We start from the raw sequence: 18,129 nt of genomic DNA on the forward strand, positions 1-18,129 counted from the left end.
CTTCCACTTGTTTGTCTTACGTAGAGTCGACGCCGCATCTGTATTCTTTGATTCAATAGCACTGTTTCCGGTAACTAAACTACCAAGGAGAGATTTCTCCTCCTCCGAGAATAGGCATCGTAGCGGAGCGGGTAAGTGTAAATTTTTGAGGTAATCTTGCAAATGGTGATGTAAGTATGAAAATTGGCTGAAGATTCAAAATAAGTTGATTATCAAATCTATCTGATTGGACAACCAAAAATCCAAGATGGCGGCCATTTTCGAAGATGGCCGCTATTTTTTTTTTTCTTTATGGGAATAGCCCACACGGGTGGATGTCATATTTTCCTGTTGGCATAAAAATAATTGTATTAATCAGTTCAGGTGATTTCAGTGTTGATTTCCATTTTTAAGAGTATGTAGAATCTGAATTTTGTGTTGAAAACTCTGAAATGTATAGCATTCAAATGAAACATGCTTGTAAAGAGTTCAGCCTCTTTATACACGGCAGATTTCTCCCATACCTTGACCTTTGACCTTAATTGACCCCAGCCTGATCTCTTTCCAGGAGTCGCCGCCGCCGGAACAGGTCAACCAGCAACACACATCTTATGACTTGGCTAATGAGCTCTTCTCCCTGCCTGGTGTCATCGTGAACTAGTCTCGTCTCACCATAGAGTTGGTCAAGGTTCATCATAGAGCAAGGGTTAAGGGAGAGTAAGTGAAGAGGAAATTGAAGATAGAAGAGGGACAAAGAAGAGGAAGGTGATGAAGACAAGAGAACTGAAGAATCTAACAGACCAATGATAAGTTTACTATAGCGAAGACCAAACGGTAATTTCCTCTCCAAAGTGAAGAGATGAGAACATGTACAGTACAGTATATAAGGTAGTTGAAATTACCTCCATAATACACTGAGACTACCAGGAGGGAAATTTATATAATTATACGAACAATAGGCGGTGTGATATTAGAATCTATTGAAATAAAGGAGTTGTATAGTTACCCCCTTTGTTTTTATATTACCACACACACACACACACACACACACACACACAGACACACACACACACAGAACCACAACTAAGATACTTCTATAGGTTAACAAATAAACATAGATTATACACCTGTAAGCTTGATATTCCAACTGCTTTTGTAACACCGCATGCATGAGTAAACATGTTCCTATATAATTAGGTGAAGATATTACATAATACCAAATATATCATCACACTGAAATACCACTGTAACAGAAGGTAAACAAGAGTACTGTAACCTACTCTGGATATATTTATTTAAAGCAACAATAAAGAAACAATTACATATACAGTATAGATTTTTTTTCCCAAGAGCAATAAAGTTACCTTGGAAATGAGTCTCACCTTCGTCCTGGTTACGGGATAAGGTATATATATATACAGGTATACACGTGGAATAGGTGCACACAATGTTTAAAGGTATACACAAATGAGGACAGGTATACACAATGTTTAAAGGTATACACACACAGATTGACAGGTACGTACAATGAAAGACAAAAGTCGTGTCGTGAAATTTGGTGAAGACATATGCCGAAGGGTTAAACTTTTGGTGCCGCTCTGCCTTGTGGTAGGGGGCCCCTCTCATAACGTTTCACGAGATATATTTAATCTCCGGACAAACCCGCGACACGACTTTTGTCTTTGATTGTACACACAGGAGACAGACAAACAGGTCAGAGCCGCTATCTGACATCTATTATTAAACTATGTGGCTCGTGTAAGGAATTTTTTATACTGTTATATTAACCTCACTGAAACAATGACCATTTCGAGTAGGAGGAGTCATACGGCAATGATGTCATAAGAGGCGGGGTTTACTAGTGACGTCACAGAATCGCGCCACCTACAAACGTGTGTTGACTGGCGGGCTCATCATTCAGTGATTGAGCTGGTGTACAGTATATAGCTTACTCGAATGCCATTGCAGAAGAAACCCGTGAAGGTGTTACCCTGACAGGTAAGTATAGTGTGTGTGTGTGTGTGTGTTTATATCCTAGTTGAGTGTGTATGTTAATGCATGTCCGGAAGTCTGTGTTTGTATGTGCGTTTATGGTTGTGTATGATTGTGTGATCGTATATAACTGCACATCTCACTAAATGTATAGTTTCCATATATAGGTTTGTGTTGTGTTTGAGGGTGTGTGTGTACCAGAGTGATCAATGTCTCAGGGGGGTGGAGGGGGAACATTTCTTCTCACAGACACACCATACAGTTAACCCTTGTGGTTAGTGGTGGTGACTGTCTGCCTCGCCGCTGGTCAGGTACACTCATGTCTATATTTCACGTCCAGGTCATGAGAGAGGCGAGGTGTCATAGCAGCCTCAGTCCTAACAGGTCCTAATCATGTTAATTAGGTCTAAAATCTTAATAGTTAATATGAGTCAAACACTCCCTCACCTTAAACTGTTGGCGGGAGACATTTCGTGGAAGGCTAACTGAGAAAAAAAATATCTCAGTTAATGTTATGCAGGAGGAATTCTATGTTCTTATAAGATGTACATTGTTTTAGCTGTGACCTTCACCGACTATCAGGATTACTTGACACTCGCCTCCTGTATATGACATCAGTCTTCTCAACTCGCTACACGTTTTCATGATTGTGTCTACTTATATGAATTCTTGTTTCTTGGTTACAAATCGCACTGACTGTAAATTATGTGGACAGGTGTGTGTAGGAGTATCAAGACCCGTAAAGCTGTGGCGAGACGTGAATAGACATACCCAAGACGTACACATATTTCACCTGGTGTGTGAAGACGTGTCTTAAAAATGGAGTTTCGTGTGCCGACGGACGCCACACTGCGGCGTCATGGTGTGGGTATAAATTTGTCAGGGAGGTTGCCGCTTCTCCTGGAGGGCACCTCACTGGGCACCTTTACCCTCGCCATCCCCATGATCATATTTATCGACGAGATCTTCAATTTAGACATGTTTTTTGGCAGGTGAGAGATGACAGGTGTGGGTTGTGCTTTATATTATGACTTAGGAATCTTAACAGGTATGGGTACAGTAATGTGTGCGCAACAACAGTAATAAAATATTATAGTTGTGCATAAACAGCAGCTGTCGCCTTGGCTACGGAGGAGGGTGACAAAGAAAGCAGATTTAAGGGACCCTTCTGGAATGCATTTCATTTTCGAAATTCACATCTGCGGCCCATGGGGATTCATATCATATGTGGTTTCCTCTGGTTAATTATTTTCATTGAGGAGGAGTCAGACAGACAAAAGATTGACAGACAGACATAAGGCACCAGAATTAACAAATTAGAGACAGGGAGATAGAGATCCTCCTGACTTCGCCCCCAAAAGACACACACACACGCACACACACACACACTAACAACCAAGGGGTATAAAATGATACGTTAACCGATATATTTATTACAAATATTCCTTAAACTTACCACAGAAGCCTTATCTGGGGGACAAAACGCTCATACTCTTTACAGAACCTAAATTGGGGATACAAATACAAATGTTCCTGGTGTCACTGTGGCCTGTAGAATGATCACATTTGCTGCAAACTATCGACAGTAATCACGGTAACAAGTGTACTACCAAATGACCGTTCTTATATCTTTGCTTCTTTAGTGACTGCCACGGTGCCACCCAAATATATTGTGACCCGTGTTCTCTTACTTTTCTTCATACTTTAAAAAAAATGTACCAAGACATTTTTTTGAGGAGTTTCAACAATTCATTGCCGGAAAACTCACCAGAGGGCAGTGGGGCTCTTGGGTGTACAGCACATCTGAGGGATTCAAGTGGAATCTTTGGTCCCAGAAACTCTTTGATGGCAATATAAGACCTGAACTCTCTTGTCTATTATCATCCACACTACAGTCTGGTGTAATACCAAGCACTACCACACACTGCTGAACACTGCCGTGAATCACTGAACATGTACTATCGTGCACTAAGGTAAGTTATTGCAAACTACATCTCTCTATTTTCCCAACTGTCCCACCTGATACATGTACAGTAGTCTCATACTAATGTTTACTACACTCTAACAGTGGCTCTTTTTTCCCCTCACAGAAATAAGAAAAATGGACTTTATTCTTCAGACGAAGACTTTGATGAAGAGTTCTGGCAAGAGGAAAATGAAGAGGCGTGGGTGGAAGATGGGGCGGCGTGGGAAGAGGAGCAGGCGTGGGTGCTGGGATGGGTGGAGGAGCTGCTGGAGAGCAAAGTAGGTGTGGAGGGTCGATCCTGTGTACAGAGGTTCATCTGTGAGCTGCAGCACCAAGCCATCCACCAACACACCCTTCTAGGGGAAGTTCTTACCCTGATCTTCTCGTGAGTCCCAACTGAGAGCGAGGTGGTCTACCAGGCACGCATACACCAGACGGCTTACATACACCTTCACCAGGGCATAAGTACACATGCACATGGTCGTGGACATACACTCATGCTTGTATGAACACAAATACTCACCGACGCAAGTAAAGTCGTAAAACAGTACATAACACTTTATCGAAGCCTAACATATCCTTAATTTAAATACAACACCTCTTATCCAGCCCCAGAATCCCTCTGGGTGTTTAACTGAGTTACTGTAGACATGAATATATCAACAGGTGTGAAATACATCTTATACGGGTGGAGAATAACCATATTTTCTCTCCCACCCCCAGACCCAGGAAAGGCAGCAGCGGTGGACCCTTTCAACAGTACAGACTGGCACAGGAGGTGGGTCGCAACTTGTCACACATGGATGGTTGTGCTGATAAGTTCTACTTGTGCCCGCTCTCAGTGTTCAGCCTGTTAGGAGCAGGTCAGACGCCCAGGGGATCATAAGGGGCTTCTGGCAGCTTCGAGTACACCCTCACTTGGACGACCTGATGATTCCAGTTGAGGTTGAATCTCTGGTCAATTGAAGCCGGCATCCCCATGTCGACGGCCCACAAAGTTACTGAGTTCTTACATTCTCAGTTGGGCGGAAATTTAACTTTCATATCTTCAGACGACGAGGGAACATAACAGCTGGGATCTAAGTCCATGTGAACATTGGAATTTAGATTTGTTGAAATTCTCTAAAACGAATAAAGACATATGTCACCTTTCTCCATAATATATTATTATCCAAAAATCGATGATAATGAAAAAAAAATGCAAAAAAATCAATTAGGTTCCTCGAAATTAATCTCAGGGTTCAGAAGTCTTAAACAATATTCATTACTCAACTCTGGATTCTTTTTATATAATGAAACCTTGCTAACACGTCTATGTGAAGCGGATGACTTAACCCTTCAAATATGATGACTTAAACTCTTGAGTACGATGACTTAACCCTTTAATATAATGACAAGAAAACTATGACTTAACTAATTATTATTATTACTGTTATTATTATTACATTTTCCCCCCCAGGCCCCGATGTGGGTCAGTGACCTGTGCCCAGATGGGCTAATCCCCGTAAAAAAAGAAAGAAAAAAGTATGTCATTCAGGCTAGAGCCCCCTAAAGCACTGGAACCCCTAATGAACCTGACACTGGGCCAGTCACTTTACTCTTCCTGTATAATGTCCACATGACAAGTTTAAAAAAATCACTATTGTATATATCCTTATGACTGTGTATTAAGTGATAAAAAACCACCGGATACGTGACAAGTGGTGTACCGCAAGGCAGTGTGCTACGGCCCATGTTGTTTGTCTGTTTCATAAATGATATACGTACCAGATGCTACTCACTCTTGCATATATACAAATGTTTGCTAATGATACAAAGTTAATCTTGGAAATTAAATATCTAATGGACTGTGAAGTATTTCAAGTCTGGACGATCTTCATTAACTTAAGTGTAGTCACAAGGCTGGAGGCTGAGACTCAATGTGAGGAAATTCACGAGGATGTACAGTCCAGTATCTTGGTCGTACTAATATTGAAATGGGAAACCGCACCATTTTGTTCCAACGTGACGAAGATATTTCCCTATTTGAAACGAGAAGTGAGAATGGACTGAAGTTCTCAGATCATTGTGAATAAACTAGTTCTCAGATCATTGTGAATAAACTAGTTCTCAGATCATTGTAAATAAACTAGTTCTCAGATCATTGTGAATAAACTAGTTCTCAGATCATTGTGAATAAACTAGTTCTCAGATCATTGTAAATAAACTAGTTCTCAGATCATTGTAAATAAACTAATTCTCAGATCATTGTGAATAATCTAGTTCTCAGATCATTGTGAATAAACTAGTTCTCAGATCATTGTAAATAAACTAGTAGGAATGGTATGAAGATTCTATTAACTTCATACTTTGATGGTCCGTCTTTTAATAAGTCTTTTCGAAAGTGCTTCAACGTATGCAAAAGGATGCAAATTAACCTATAACGTCCAAAGGAGGGCTACCAATACGGAAATAGTTCATCAAAATTTACCATACAATATACTGTTGGCAATTTAATTCAATACTGACTACTGGTGAGGATTGCTTTTTTGGACGAGGTTTATAAGAATAGATTTTCGAGATATGAATCCATTTTGTTATGATTTCCAGAGTTTTTTTTCAGTTTTTTTATTATCTTGTGTTCATAGATTGAGTCTTGAGTCTGGTAATGTTTAAGATCTGTCACGAAATACAAGGGAAATTTCACGGCAGGAGAATTTTCAGGTTTAATGCACAAAAGCAGCACCTTTATTGGTATCAGAAATATGGTGTTTTGTTACTATATGTTCGTGCATTTACGAATTCTTTACTTTGTAGTTTAATTTCGGGTATACAGCACTAGTTTAGGTCAACAGTAATTTTTTACAGTAAATGGCACTTTAAGGGCGGTAATTGTAATGTCACTGAACTTTTTATATGTAACTGACTTTTGAAATTTACTTACCGGATATATTTTACATTTGCCCTGACAAATGTTTGGAAGAAATTTGCTTGCCTAGATTTGCTTACGGGAAATGTTAAATAAACACATTAAAACAATCAAATTCATTGTATGTATTAAATCATAGATCATTTGTGTCCGTGTAAATGATGTCAGTAGCGGTAACCCTTGTCTATTGATATCAGAACTTATCATGTTACCTCACGTCTACAACTTCTCAATTTGATGGTTCTTTTGAAATGTCGACGGCTTAGGGGGGAAAATTTAACGTAGGAATCTAATGTCGAGAATCCTGGAGGAACATCTTTACACCTGTCGTTCATTTAAATGTTTACAACTACAGGAAAAAGTTGTTTTGATTTTGTCTTCTTTCTTCATTCGTTCAAACAAAATTCAACTGTTTTCTAATATAAGTATTGTGAAAAGCTTAAGGGTGTAATAATAATAATAATAATAATAATAATAATAATAATAATAATAATATATTGTAGTCATGTGAGGCTTTAAATAAGACAATTCCTTGTGTAGTGCCACTTGTGTTGTGTTGTGCATCCCTCCGCCAAACCCAGGGATAATTAAAACCAATAATATTAAATAAAATACTAATGCAAATAAACAAAATAAAAACTGTCTTAACTTCGTATTATTCTAAGTTGCAATGAATGCAATTATAAATAACGTTTGTGCTCTTAGTTACTCGTACAGTACAATAAACATTGGCGCTGTTTTTACCGTTCCTTCCTTTACGCTTGGCACCTCGCATGTCTCTTTTTATTATTAATACTTATAGCAGTTTTTAGAATAATAAAACTATTATATATAACAATAACATAAACAATCAAAAACATTTCACTTCACATTCATCTACTGCTCACCGATTACCTGGTTATGACGTCACAAAATGGGCGGCGCCAATAAAAAGACACAACCTCACTGGCCCGGAGCGTGTCATGGGCGGAGCCAGTGTGGGAGATGTCAAGAACAGGTTAACTATCAGCGTAGTCGAGTTTCATCTCTCACTCTAGGTCCTCCTCGTGTCTTGGTCCTGACTGGTAAGTGTTACTTATTTACTTGGGAATATCTCTGACTAAAGCGTTACACCCTGTCTCCATTTACAGTACAATACTGGAAGATAACTGAGAGTGAACTGGGCGGCAGAGTGAAGCAACTTTGAGCCACTGTTAGGACCACTTGCTCCCCAGTTATTAGCAAGACTCAATACTACCTTTCTTGTTCGGTCACATGGTAGTCATTCGGTCATCAGGGATGAACATTTCCTCAAAAGGCTTCGCTTAGAAAGATACTCTCAAATACATGATCCCGAGCGCTAGTTTATCACACAGTATATTATGGAGTAACAACACAGTCAATATGACCCCGGCAGTATGAATTGTTTTAATATAACTGATAAGAAGAAATAAAACAGGAAAAATTAATAAGAGGAAACTAACTGAAGGAGGTAGATCATTAAGAGAAATAGCTTATCAATAAAAATACAGAGGACAAGTTCAGGCCAGGTGGGGGGGGGGGGGCGGGGCTAAGAGGCTCGTGCCCCCCATGGACGCATATGACTGTGTCCTTGTGGCCCTGTAACATGGATCCGTAAACAGTATTAGTTTACAGTCTACGTAATTTACACGTCCAGTTAGCATCTATGATAAACGATATGATTTACTCAAGCCAAATATGCACGAGGCCGGACCAGAATGGGCGGAGCCTGACTGCAATGTTACATACAATACATATCATTATATTTCTTTTATGATAGTTGCGTGTGTACGTTTGTTACTGTAGGTGGGTGTGTTTTCTCGTGTAGTACATATTTGACAAAGAATGCATAATATCATCTTTAAGCATGGCTCGGTTCCTGCTGCCGTGTCTAAACATCCACATTTTCTAAGGTGTTCTATGGTAGGCATTTAACAGTTAACTCAAAAAACCAGTAACTTGGGCCTAGTGTTACATATTACATTTATATGAAACGCACAATATACTGTACAGTACAAAGAGGAATAATTCACCTAATGCCACAATTACGGTGTGACGTGCAGCTTACATTAATCCAGGAAGTGAACTAAGCGAGTTAAATGGTGACCGTTTAGTGGCGAGGTGAGGGATGTTACAGTCTACTAATAAGACAATAGAACTTAATCTTGCAGCACTATTTTGTACCTTTAATATACAATCAATTGTTTAAACATTTATTTGAGTCAACAAGTCACCAATTAGCCCAACAATAATCACTACTGCTGCTCTGCGTTGATGATTTTTGTAATTGCATATTAATAATTATCTATCCTTTTCAGCTTAATGAAATTCTCTCAGTGCTGGAAACTGTGTCACTGTCAGAGTAAGAAGGGAACTGAGAGTCACTGTCAGGGTGGACACAACACCTCACCTGACACGGCCCCGAATACCCTCAGAGGACCTGGTCAACCCTAAACGAGATCTAACTTTACAGATAGGTGAGCGACAAACGGGAGAGTGCACCACTGCCACCTTGCCTACTGAATGCTTAGTATTCAGTTTGCTGTATCTAAACTACTCGTCAAGCCTATGAGACCCATCTTCCATACCAGTCAGCAACTTTTAACTAATATACTTTTAAGTGCAAATTTTTCTTCCTCCGCCTTCATTCTATTTTGAATTGGATATATGGGTAGATTTTGCGCACTTATGTACAGTACAGTTGGTCAAGCTTCCGCCTTTAACACCGAGTAGCGGATATGAGAAATGTGGCATGAGCGCGCGCGCGTGTGGGGGATTGCAGAGGATGGCAACAAGGAGGCTTTTCACGCCGACCTTGACAGAGTGCAAACCTACCTCTATCCCCAGAGAAGATAAGGTTGTGCTCCTTGGTGACTTCAATGCCAGAGTTGGCAAAGATGTTGACATTTGGCAGGTAACCATAGAGAGAAATAGACGAGGCAAGTGTAACCGAATGACAGAACACATATCGAATGACAATCTAAAATAACTGTTCGTTCATGCTAACGGAAGTGATTGACATTAGTTATGAAGTTGACAGACGTGAACAATAAACCGATAGTCTACATATAGTTTGAGAATGTAACAATTGGAGAATGACATACCACCAACAGTTATTTTAGATTGTCATTCGATATGTGTTCTGTCATTCGGTTATGAAATTTGTCAAATAGTGATGTAACAATGTCTCAACGGATATGTGAAAAGGTGTACTGTACCCTCTAATACATACTAAATAAGCAGACTAGAGTGCGGCTACACGTATTGCTGTCATTTAATGATTCATTCATTTGGAATAATTAAAATACACAAGTAGTGACTACTGACTAGTACTGACTAACATTCATCATGTAGTATTACTATGTGGTTATTAAATTAAGGTTTTATTATGATTTTCTCAAACATTATCACACACAACAGCCATATTATAACTTAGATAACGCAACACAGCTCATTCACTCTGACTCACACACACACACACACACACACACACACACACACACACACACACACACACACACACATTTCTCATATCCGGCTACTCCCAGTGTTATAAGGTGGAAGCTTGGCTAATTGTATGTTTGTACGTAGTGACCTCGATAGGTGTGTATGTATATAAGTGGTGTGTTGCAGGTGCTGACGGCGAACAGCGATGGAGGCGATGGACAGAATAGGAGAAGTGGTGCCCATAAAGCCTCTCTGGGTGATTCAGAACCAGGTACACTCACCCTACCTGCCCCCTCCACCTCACACTGAAATGGACACAGGTCACAGATCAGGGTCCAGGGAGTTCAGGGAGTAAGGTCAGGGGGGTATCGCCCTAAGGTCAGAGTCTGTAGAGTTTAGGCTCTGAAGACACTGGGGTTAAGGTTAATCTCTGAGACTAAGGAGTACAGAAGTAAATGTCCAGGGGTAAGGCGTGGAGTATGTGGTTATAAGTTAGGTTAGGACCCGAGACTTAGGACGGTGAATCACTGCAAGAGGTATAAGTCAAGCTGATGAGAGAGGGAGAGTGTCAAGGATCAGAGCTGCTGATTAGAACAATCTCTCAGGACCAAAGCTTCAGTAGTCTATTTTAAGTTTCATTAGCCCTCACACAGGTAGGACAGAGGTCCTCTACCACTCAAGTGTAGACTACTCTACAGTACAGCACAACGAAGTCTGTAAGGGCTCAGTATTAGGGATTTGTTAGGGGTGAGGGCCAAGTTTCAGAGTCACTGTTTGGTCTACACAACAGTAAGGTCTATATTAGGGTACAGGCAAGGGATGAGTACTAACCTTAAAGACCAGTCAGGGTCTAAGGCCATAGTAGTCTGCTTTCTTTGGTCCAGTGTAAAGTCTGAAATAGATAAGAACCAAGTATTAAAGACAGTTATAACTTCACCTCTCCTTAGTCTACAATAAAGTCTGCTCGGAGTGAGGACAGATCAGGGTTTAGGGTTACTATCAGGGGTCAGTGTTTGGTTGAGGGCTAGGGGCAGGGCCACACTACCGTAATCCCATTTGGTCTTCAGTTGAACCTGCCAGTGTATGTGGAGGGCAAGGAGAATGTGGAGCTGGTGACAACGGTGGTTTTAGTGATAAAGGTCGCCATCGAACTCAGCACCGTCTTCAACCCCGACCCCAGTGACGGCAGGTGAGCCACACTCATTAACGCACCTGTCTCTCTTTCCTCTTACAGGTGTGTGCGGTTTACAGCTTGGCAAGAGCGAATGACTGGCTATCACCACCACTAACCAAGGCACTTGTGAACCTTTCATGAACCTTCACTAAATTAAGCACTGCTGACAGCTTCTCCCCAACCAGCCCCACGAACAAAGGCACTTACTACTGCTGATCGTTCCTGAGAGAACTTTTTGGCGGTGTGTGTGAGAGGAAGAGACAGTGAAGACACGCAGACAGGTGAAGATGGGTGATCGGCCCTTGGTGGCGGCTGAAGTATTCTTCAACCTGCCCATCATGAACACGGCAGGCACCAAGCCCATTGCGGTCACCGGCCTTATCATCCCCGTCATCATCTTCCTCGACAAAATTCTCGGGGACAAGACCCAAATGACCGACTTCGGAGACTCTTCCTCTTATAGCCAAGACTCCAACTATTACTCTAAATATGACACCGCTGATCCTGCCTATTCCTTCGTCTCTGGCCAAGACTATTACTCAAATGACGCTGTCTATTCTTCCTATCCAAACAAGGGGCAACATTACTCTTCAGAGGGCACTAAGTATCCAAGTCCCTTCTACTCGACAGCCGGAGGAAGCCAACAGTTCCCTTACGCAGTATCATCATCGCCCGTAGTACTGGGCAACGCCAGGTACACACAATGAAGTAGGCTCTCCTGTGTTACACATGGAAATGTTAACTCTCGCGTGGTAATGGCGGCGATGGTGGCACTACTGGTGGTAAAGGTGTTGATGGTGGCACTACTGGTGGTAAAGGTGTTGATGGTGGCACTACTGGTGGTAAAGGTGTTGATGGTGGCACTACTGCTGGTAAAGGTGTTGATGGTGGCACTACTGCTGGTAAAGGTGTTGTAATATGTTTCTGTTACTTTATCCTCTTCATCACTTGTCAGCTTTCTAGTCGGTCGGGGGGTCGGTTAGTTCTCTGTTACCGTACACTTTGTTAGCAAGGACTGGCCCTGTATGAGTTCATGAATTTACCTGACTATGTCCCGGTGTTTGTCAAGCCTGTACTTAAAGGAATTCACACTTGGTATTGTCACAACATTGTCCAGTAGGTTATTCCAAGAGTTCACAGCTTATTTAACTTGCGGCTTTGACCTCTTGTGGGACGGCCATCCTCTGTCTTCTGATATTTGTATTTCTTTTTATATTGTAGACGTTCTGAGGCTCTGTTGGTGAGTGAGGTGACTGAGTGCCGGCACCACTTTGGTAACCCTTCTCTGGACGTTCTCTATCAGTTGAGGCTGCGGTATTATTGCAGTGCACCAAGTGAGACAGCGCTATACTTCATTAGATACTAACCATCTGAGTGTGTACGGTAGAGCATCTTTGTATTAAACACCCATATATCTAATTTCCGTTAGGTGAATTATCTTCGTTATATTGTGGCACGTATTATGCTACCTGACAATTAGTACGATCAAAGTGCATCCCCCTGCATTGTGCTTGAAGCCGATAAAAATCCCTTAAAAATGCAGGAGCAGGCGTCCCCATAACATCTAACCATTAAACCAGCATCAATCAGAGTACCGTCCTCATATCTGAGGGTTGGCGACTACAGTTCTCCATTCTAAACATTCTCGGGCTGTTTTTACCAATCGTCTAAGGGTTTTTTTTATCTCTCTGGGGACACAGTTTTTAATTTAATTCATCCATCCCAGTTAATGCCTTCCCCTGGCCCTCCTACCCTCAACTTTGCCCATTATTATTTCTGTTATTAACCCGTCACCCCTAATAATATAACCAAAGTATTTAAGTTTTTTCTTTTTCTGTTAATATCTCTTTGAATTTTTACTAACGTTAGTACTTTTTCATTTGTTTTCTTGTCACTGTAACTTATTTCTAACATTTGCCTATAACACCACATTTCGAAGGCCTCCAACCCCTTTCTGGTGTCTTCCGAGTCCACGCTTCTGACCCATACACCAGTCCTGACCATATACCTATAGCCTCTCAGCAGCCTTTTTTCTCAAATTGTAGTTATGCCTCTTTTTAGTGTATTTCAGTTACCTACCATAATTCATATTTTACGTTACCTACCATAATTCATATTTTACGATCTATTTCCAATTTGGTAACAACAATTACTTTCGTCTTTACAGCATTATCTCTCAAACAATATTCTTCGCCCTTTTCCACTACAGTGTTAACCAAATTTTATAACGCCTTTTCACTATCCGTGATAAGAGCAGTATCATCTGCGAAGAATATAATTGATATTACTTTACCATTAACTTTTATTGTTTCATTGTTGCTCAGAACTCCTCTCAATAAGAAACCTGAATATATATTATACAATGATGGAGATAAAACACAGTCTTGTTATACTCCCTGTCTTACTGTGAACCAATTAATAAAATCATTATTTACTTACACTGCAGCCTCCTGTTGCCACTAGGGATACTTTTTTTAGAATTGTCATAAACATTCATAATTCACCACCATCACCATAACATCAACACAGCACCTCCACCAACACCACACCAACACAGAACCACCACAGCAACACAGCACCTAAACCACTACATCAACACAACACTACCACCAATATTCTGGACATAGGCACAGCACAAACCATTAACATCACCACATAAACAAACCACATCCCATAAACACACCACAACTTCACATCATGAACACACCACAACCGTCAACACCAACATCTCAAAATTTGGTCGAGGATGTGGGAGTGACCCGGTACACGTTGAGCTCTGAGGTGCACCATCCACCATCACGTGACTTGGATGAGACGCCAAGAGACCTCAATCTTAATAGGCCCCATATCTAATAGGCACTATGTCTAACGGGTCCCATTCCAAATTCTAAATATACCAACTTTCCCACAACTTAACCTAACCCTTGAAACTGGAGGCCAACAAGATTAGGGACCTTACGCACCTGGGCACATTAGCAATGGGATCTATAAGAATTGAGGCCAATTACGATTACGGCATATTTGACCAGTTACCCATGGCCTTGTGCAGGAGCGTGGGGCTGGACCAGGCGTCACTGTACCAGCACCTGGAGGGATCGCTAGCGATCGTGGGGCTGGAGGGTCGAACCTGTCTCCTGAGACTGGTGTGTGACGCTCAGAGCCCAGCACTTCTTCGACTGAACCTCATGGGGAGTCTTCTGGCCGCCATCTTCACGTGAGTCCGTGTGTGTGTGTGTGTGTGTGAACAAAGTGTAGGTCTTCATGCCAGTTATTTCTAAGGGGAAATAATAATGATCGCGAAAATATCCAAGGTTCGTAAGACGAATATTTCTTATATGTGAAGATTTAAGATATTAGAATGCACCTAACAGGTTGACTTAACCAGATTACAGAATTAACTTCCAGAAATAACATCATAATTACACCCAAGGCTCTACCTAAAGTAGATACGTTCACTTTACACCAGTTGGGGCACACTATTAGTCTTTCCCAGTATTCTGGAACTTAACTTTGTCGCCTCGCGTAAAAATATCTAATGTAAAATTTGTGTAGTGATAATGTTATTTCTGTGCTCTAGCTTGAGTCAACCAAGAAGGAACATTCCTTAATCTTCATATGTGAGGAATATTCATCGTGTGAACTTTTTGATATAGGCACAAGCTGCGGCTGAGTGGTCAGTGAACTTGTCAAAGATATCAAGTTTTCTGTTTCAAGCTGCCACGTTGGCGACAATGTTATGAAAAGTTGCACTCTATGAGAAGTTCCACTTAACCCTAATCATGCATGGAGAGAGAGAGAGAGAGACTAAGTGACATTAATGCCCTGTCAACAGACCGCGGGAGGAGGCGGTGATGGAGGAGTACAAAGAAGCGGCGCGGGTGGGTCGTGCACGAGAGAGCTGCGCCAAACACTACCCCTCCTGCCCCTTCTCCATCTTCAATATCTTCAATCCCAAAAGGAACTCCCAAACCTCCAAGCCTTCCCTGACCTCCAAGACCTCCAAGACCCCCACACCCTCCCATGATAATTGAAAGGATAAACCCGACTGACTCACTCTCTGATTGACCGATTCTTTCACTCACTCCCTGACTGTTTAAATGACTGACTTATTGATATTCTATTCTACGACCAAATGGGTAACTAGAGTGTCTGATTCACTGGTAATCTACATACCTGTCTGTCTCTAAGTGGCTAAACAACATGTATTCTGTATATCCGTCTGTCTGTTTATCTATGTATACTGGATCTCATAGACTGTATTCTTTACATAATACTGAAGCCCTTATTGTATACTGAAGCCCTTATTGTATACTGAAGCCCTTATTATATACTGAAGCCCTGACTGTATACTGCATAAATTATTGTGTACCGAAACCCTTATTTTATGATTAAATTATTGTATACTGATGTCCCTATTGTATACTGAAGCCCTTATTGTGTACTGAAGTCCTTATCGTAAACTGAAGCCCCTTATTGTATACTGAAGTCTTCATTGTATACCGAAGTCTTCATTGTATACTGAAGCCCTTATTGTATACCGAAGGCTTCATTGGATACTGAAGCCTTATTGTATACTGAAACCTTCATTGTATACTGAAGTCCCTCGGAGTTCCTACACCCGAGCTCCTCAGTGTTTACACAACATTCATACTTCCCAAGCTCACCTATGCCTCCCCCACCTGGTCTTCCTCCCTAAATGCCACACAACGTAAACACCTAGAAAAAGTGCAAAAGAGGGCATGCAAGATTATTCTCTCCCCTTCCTACTCCACATATCAAGAAGCGCTCGACACACTGACCCTTTCGACTCTCACTGACCATCACCACGACCTCATCTGCAAATTTGGTAAGAAGCTTCTACACCATCCTCGACACCGGCTCCTACTACCACCTGAGATCCCTAGCCCGAGAATTGCTGTTCGACACCACAACCGCATCCAGCCCATACGTGCACGAACTGATCGCTATAAGAACAGCCCAGTCCCAACCATTGTAAAAATTATCAATAACTTGTAATAGACCAGTGTATTCACTCCCAGTAAACACTACTCCTTGCACTGTCACTATGTTGAAATGCACTGTAGTTTGAGCTTTTCCCCATCTAGTTATTATATATCTTATTTATATCACTTATGTTACTTGTATATTATTTGTAATTCGAAACCCATTCCCCAAATATGTAACTGTATATTTTCAGCCTTCTGGCTGCCAAGTTCTTTCAATAAACTGTTAATTATTATTATTATTATTATTATTATTATTATTATTATTATTATTATTATTAAGCCTTCATTGTATACTGATGCCCTCATTGTACAGTATACTGAAGCCTTCATTGTATACTGAAGCCCTTATTGTACACTGATGGTGCAGTTGGCCCATGCAAGGCAGCTTCTACTCATACCCAACCATTCCACTCATGTATAAGTACCATACAGTACAGTACAGTACATCCTATAGTTGTAACTTTCCAACATTTTTTTTTTGCTTTCTAATGTTATCTGGTAACTTCTTCCCCTCGTCTACAACTATTTCCGAGCTAGTATTTGCCTACTTCATTCTTAAATCTAAATTTCTCCAATTTATTTTTACGAGTTAAGTCTTGATCTGATAGTCAAACGGCAGTAACCCCTTCACTACAGGATGACACTTTTAGTATTCCATTCGGCTAACACCAGGCGATTTTATTCAGCACAGAGAGAGCCCTGGTACCCAAGGGTGTTAAGTACTTTGTTTTTATAACTTTTTCTTAACGCAATCTTCCATCTGTACATTTAGATGGTATCATTTATTCTACGCCCCTCAAAAGAATGCAATGTCTATCTTTTTAATCTCTATGGGAGGTTCCTAATGGCCAGGACTATCGCTATCACCCTTCTTTAAATGCCGTAAATAGAATTTATGTTCATTCTGTAGAACGGTGAGCAGCTATAATTCAAGTGAGGCCTCATTAACTTTAGGTAAATGTTGTAAAGTAACATTAAATTTTGTACTCCTGTTATTATCGCCCCCGGATATAAATAATGACACTCAATTTGCCTTATTTCCTATATGAATACAGTACATTGTTGCCTTGGTTTCTGGTCCTTATTAATGATTACCCTAAAATCAATCTCATTTTTGGATTTCTCTATATCAACAATCTCGAACTTGCTCTAAAAATTTATCGCCTCAACCTTACAACTTTACATTTCTCATTATTAAATTAAATTACTCTTTCCATTTCGTGGTCCATATTAAAGCATATTAGGTGTTGTAGCATTACTATAATGATAAGTGTTCACCTGAATTAGGTATATGCCTTCATTTATGTGTCACCAGTTGTTGGTATCAATGTGTCAACATTAACATAAATGTGTTTGCCTGGAAGTGTGTGAATGTGCGCCGCAGGAACTAAAACTCTCATGTACTGTAGTGTTTGTTAAATACCGTTTTTCCCAAGACTTCACCTCTAATTACTGTAACTCTGGGAATAAGAAAAAATCTTAAGTTTGATTTGTGAATATGATGACTTGATAGTGTGATCTGTAGACTAAAGAGAAGCTTTTGAGTTACCTGGAATCACTCGCTCAATCCCATGAAACTTGCCAAGAAACATTAAGAGGATAAACAAAGTCTGTTTTATTGGAGCTGGCGACGGCAGCAACCATGTCAAGCCCACTG

General features: G+C 40.7%; 2 protein-coding genes across 4 annotated transcripts; both read left to right on the top strand.

Annotated features, from left to right (window-relative positions):
- The first annotated feature begins 1,898 nt into the window (after window positions 1-1,898).
- On the top strand, window positions 1,899-5,090 carry LOC121860439. Its single transcript, XM_042357597.1, has 4 exons — window positions 1,899-1,977; window positions 2,687-2,963; window positions 4,062-4,322; window positions 4,661-5,090. Exons 2-4 carry the CDS (start codon window positions 2,791-2,793, stop codon window positions 4,821-4,823), a joined length of 597 nt encoding a protein of 198 aa, XP_042213531.1. The 5' UTR covers window positions 1,899-1,977; window positions 2,687-2,790; the 3' UTR covers window positions 4,824-5,090.
- A 2,725-nt stretch (window positions 5,091-7,815) lies between these two features.
- LOC121860419 lies at window positions 7,816-15,876 on the top strand. Of its 3 annotated transcripts, XM_042357570.1 has the most exons (6): window positions 7,816-7,909; window positions 9,164-9,322; window positions 10,479-10,563; window positions 11,360-11,481; window positions 14,516-14,680; window positions 15,299-15,876. In XM_042357570.1, exons 3-6 carry the CDS (start codon window positions 10,498-10,500, stop codon window positions 15,495-15,497), a joined length of 552 nt encoding a protein of 183 aa, XP_042213504.1. In that variant the 5' UTR covers window positions 7,816-7,909; window positions 9,164-9,322; window positions 10,479-10,497; the 3' UTR covers window positions 15,498-15,876. The 3 variants fall into 3 exon arrangements, with proteins under 3 accessions (XP_042213504.1, XP_042213501.1, XP_042213502.1); XM_042357567.1 differs by lacking the exons at window positions 10,479-10,563; window positions 11,360-11,481 and adding an exon at window positions 11,527-12,160; XM_042357568.1 differs by lacking the exons at window positions 9,164-9,322; window positions 10,479-10,563; window positions 11,360-11,481 and adding an exon at window positions 11,527-12,160.
- The last annotated feature ends 2,253 nt before the right edge of the window (window positions 15,877-18,129 follow it).

The sequence above is a fragment of the Homarus americanus genome, unplaced genomic scaffold (genome assembly GCF_018991925.1).
Source record: "Homarus americanus isolate GMGI-L3 unplaced genomic scaffold, GMGI_Hamer_2.0 scaffold28051, whole genome shotgun sequence".
In the NCBI taxonomy this organism is placed as follows: domain Eukaryota; kingdom Metazoa; phylum Arthropoda; class Malacostraca; order Decapoda; family Nephropidae; genus Homarus; species Homarus americanus.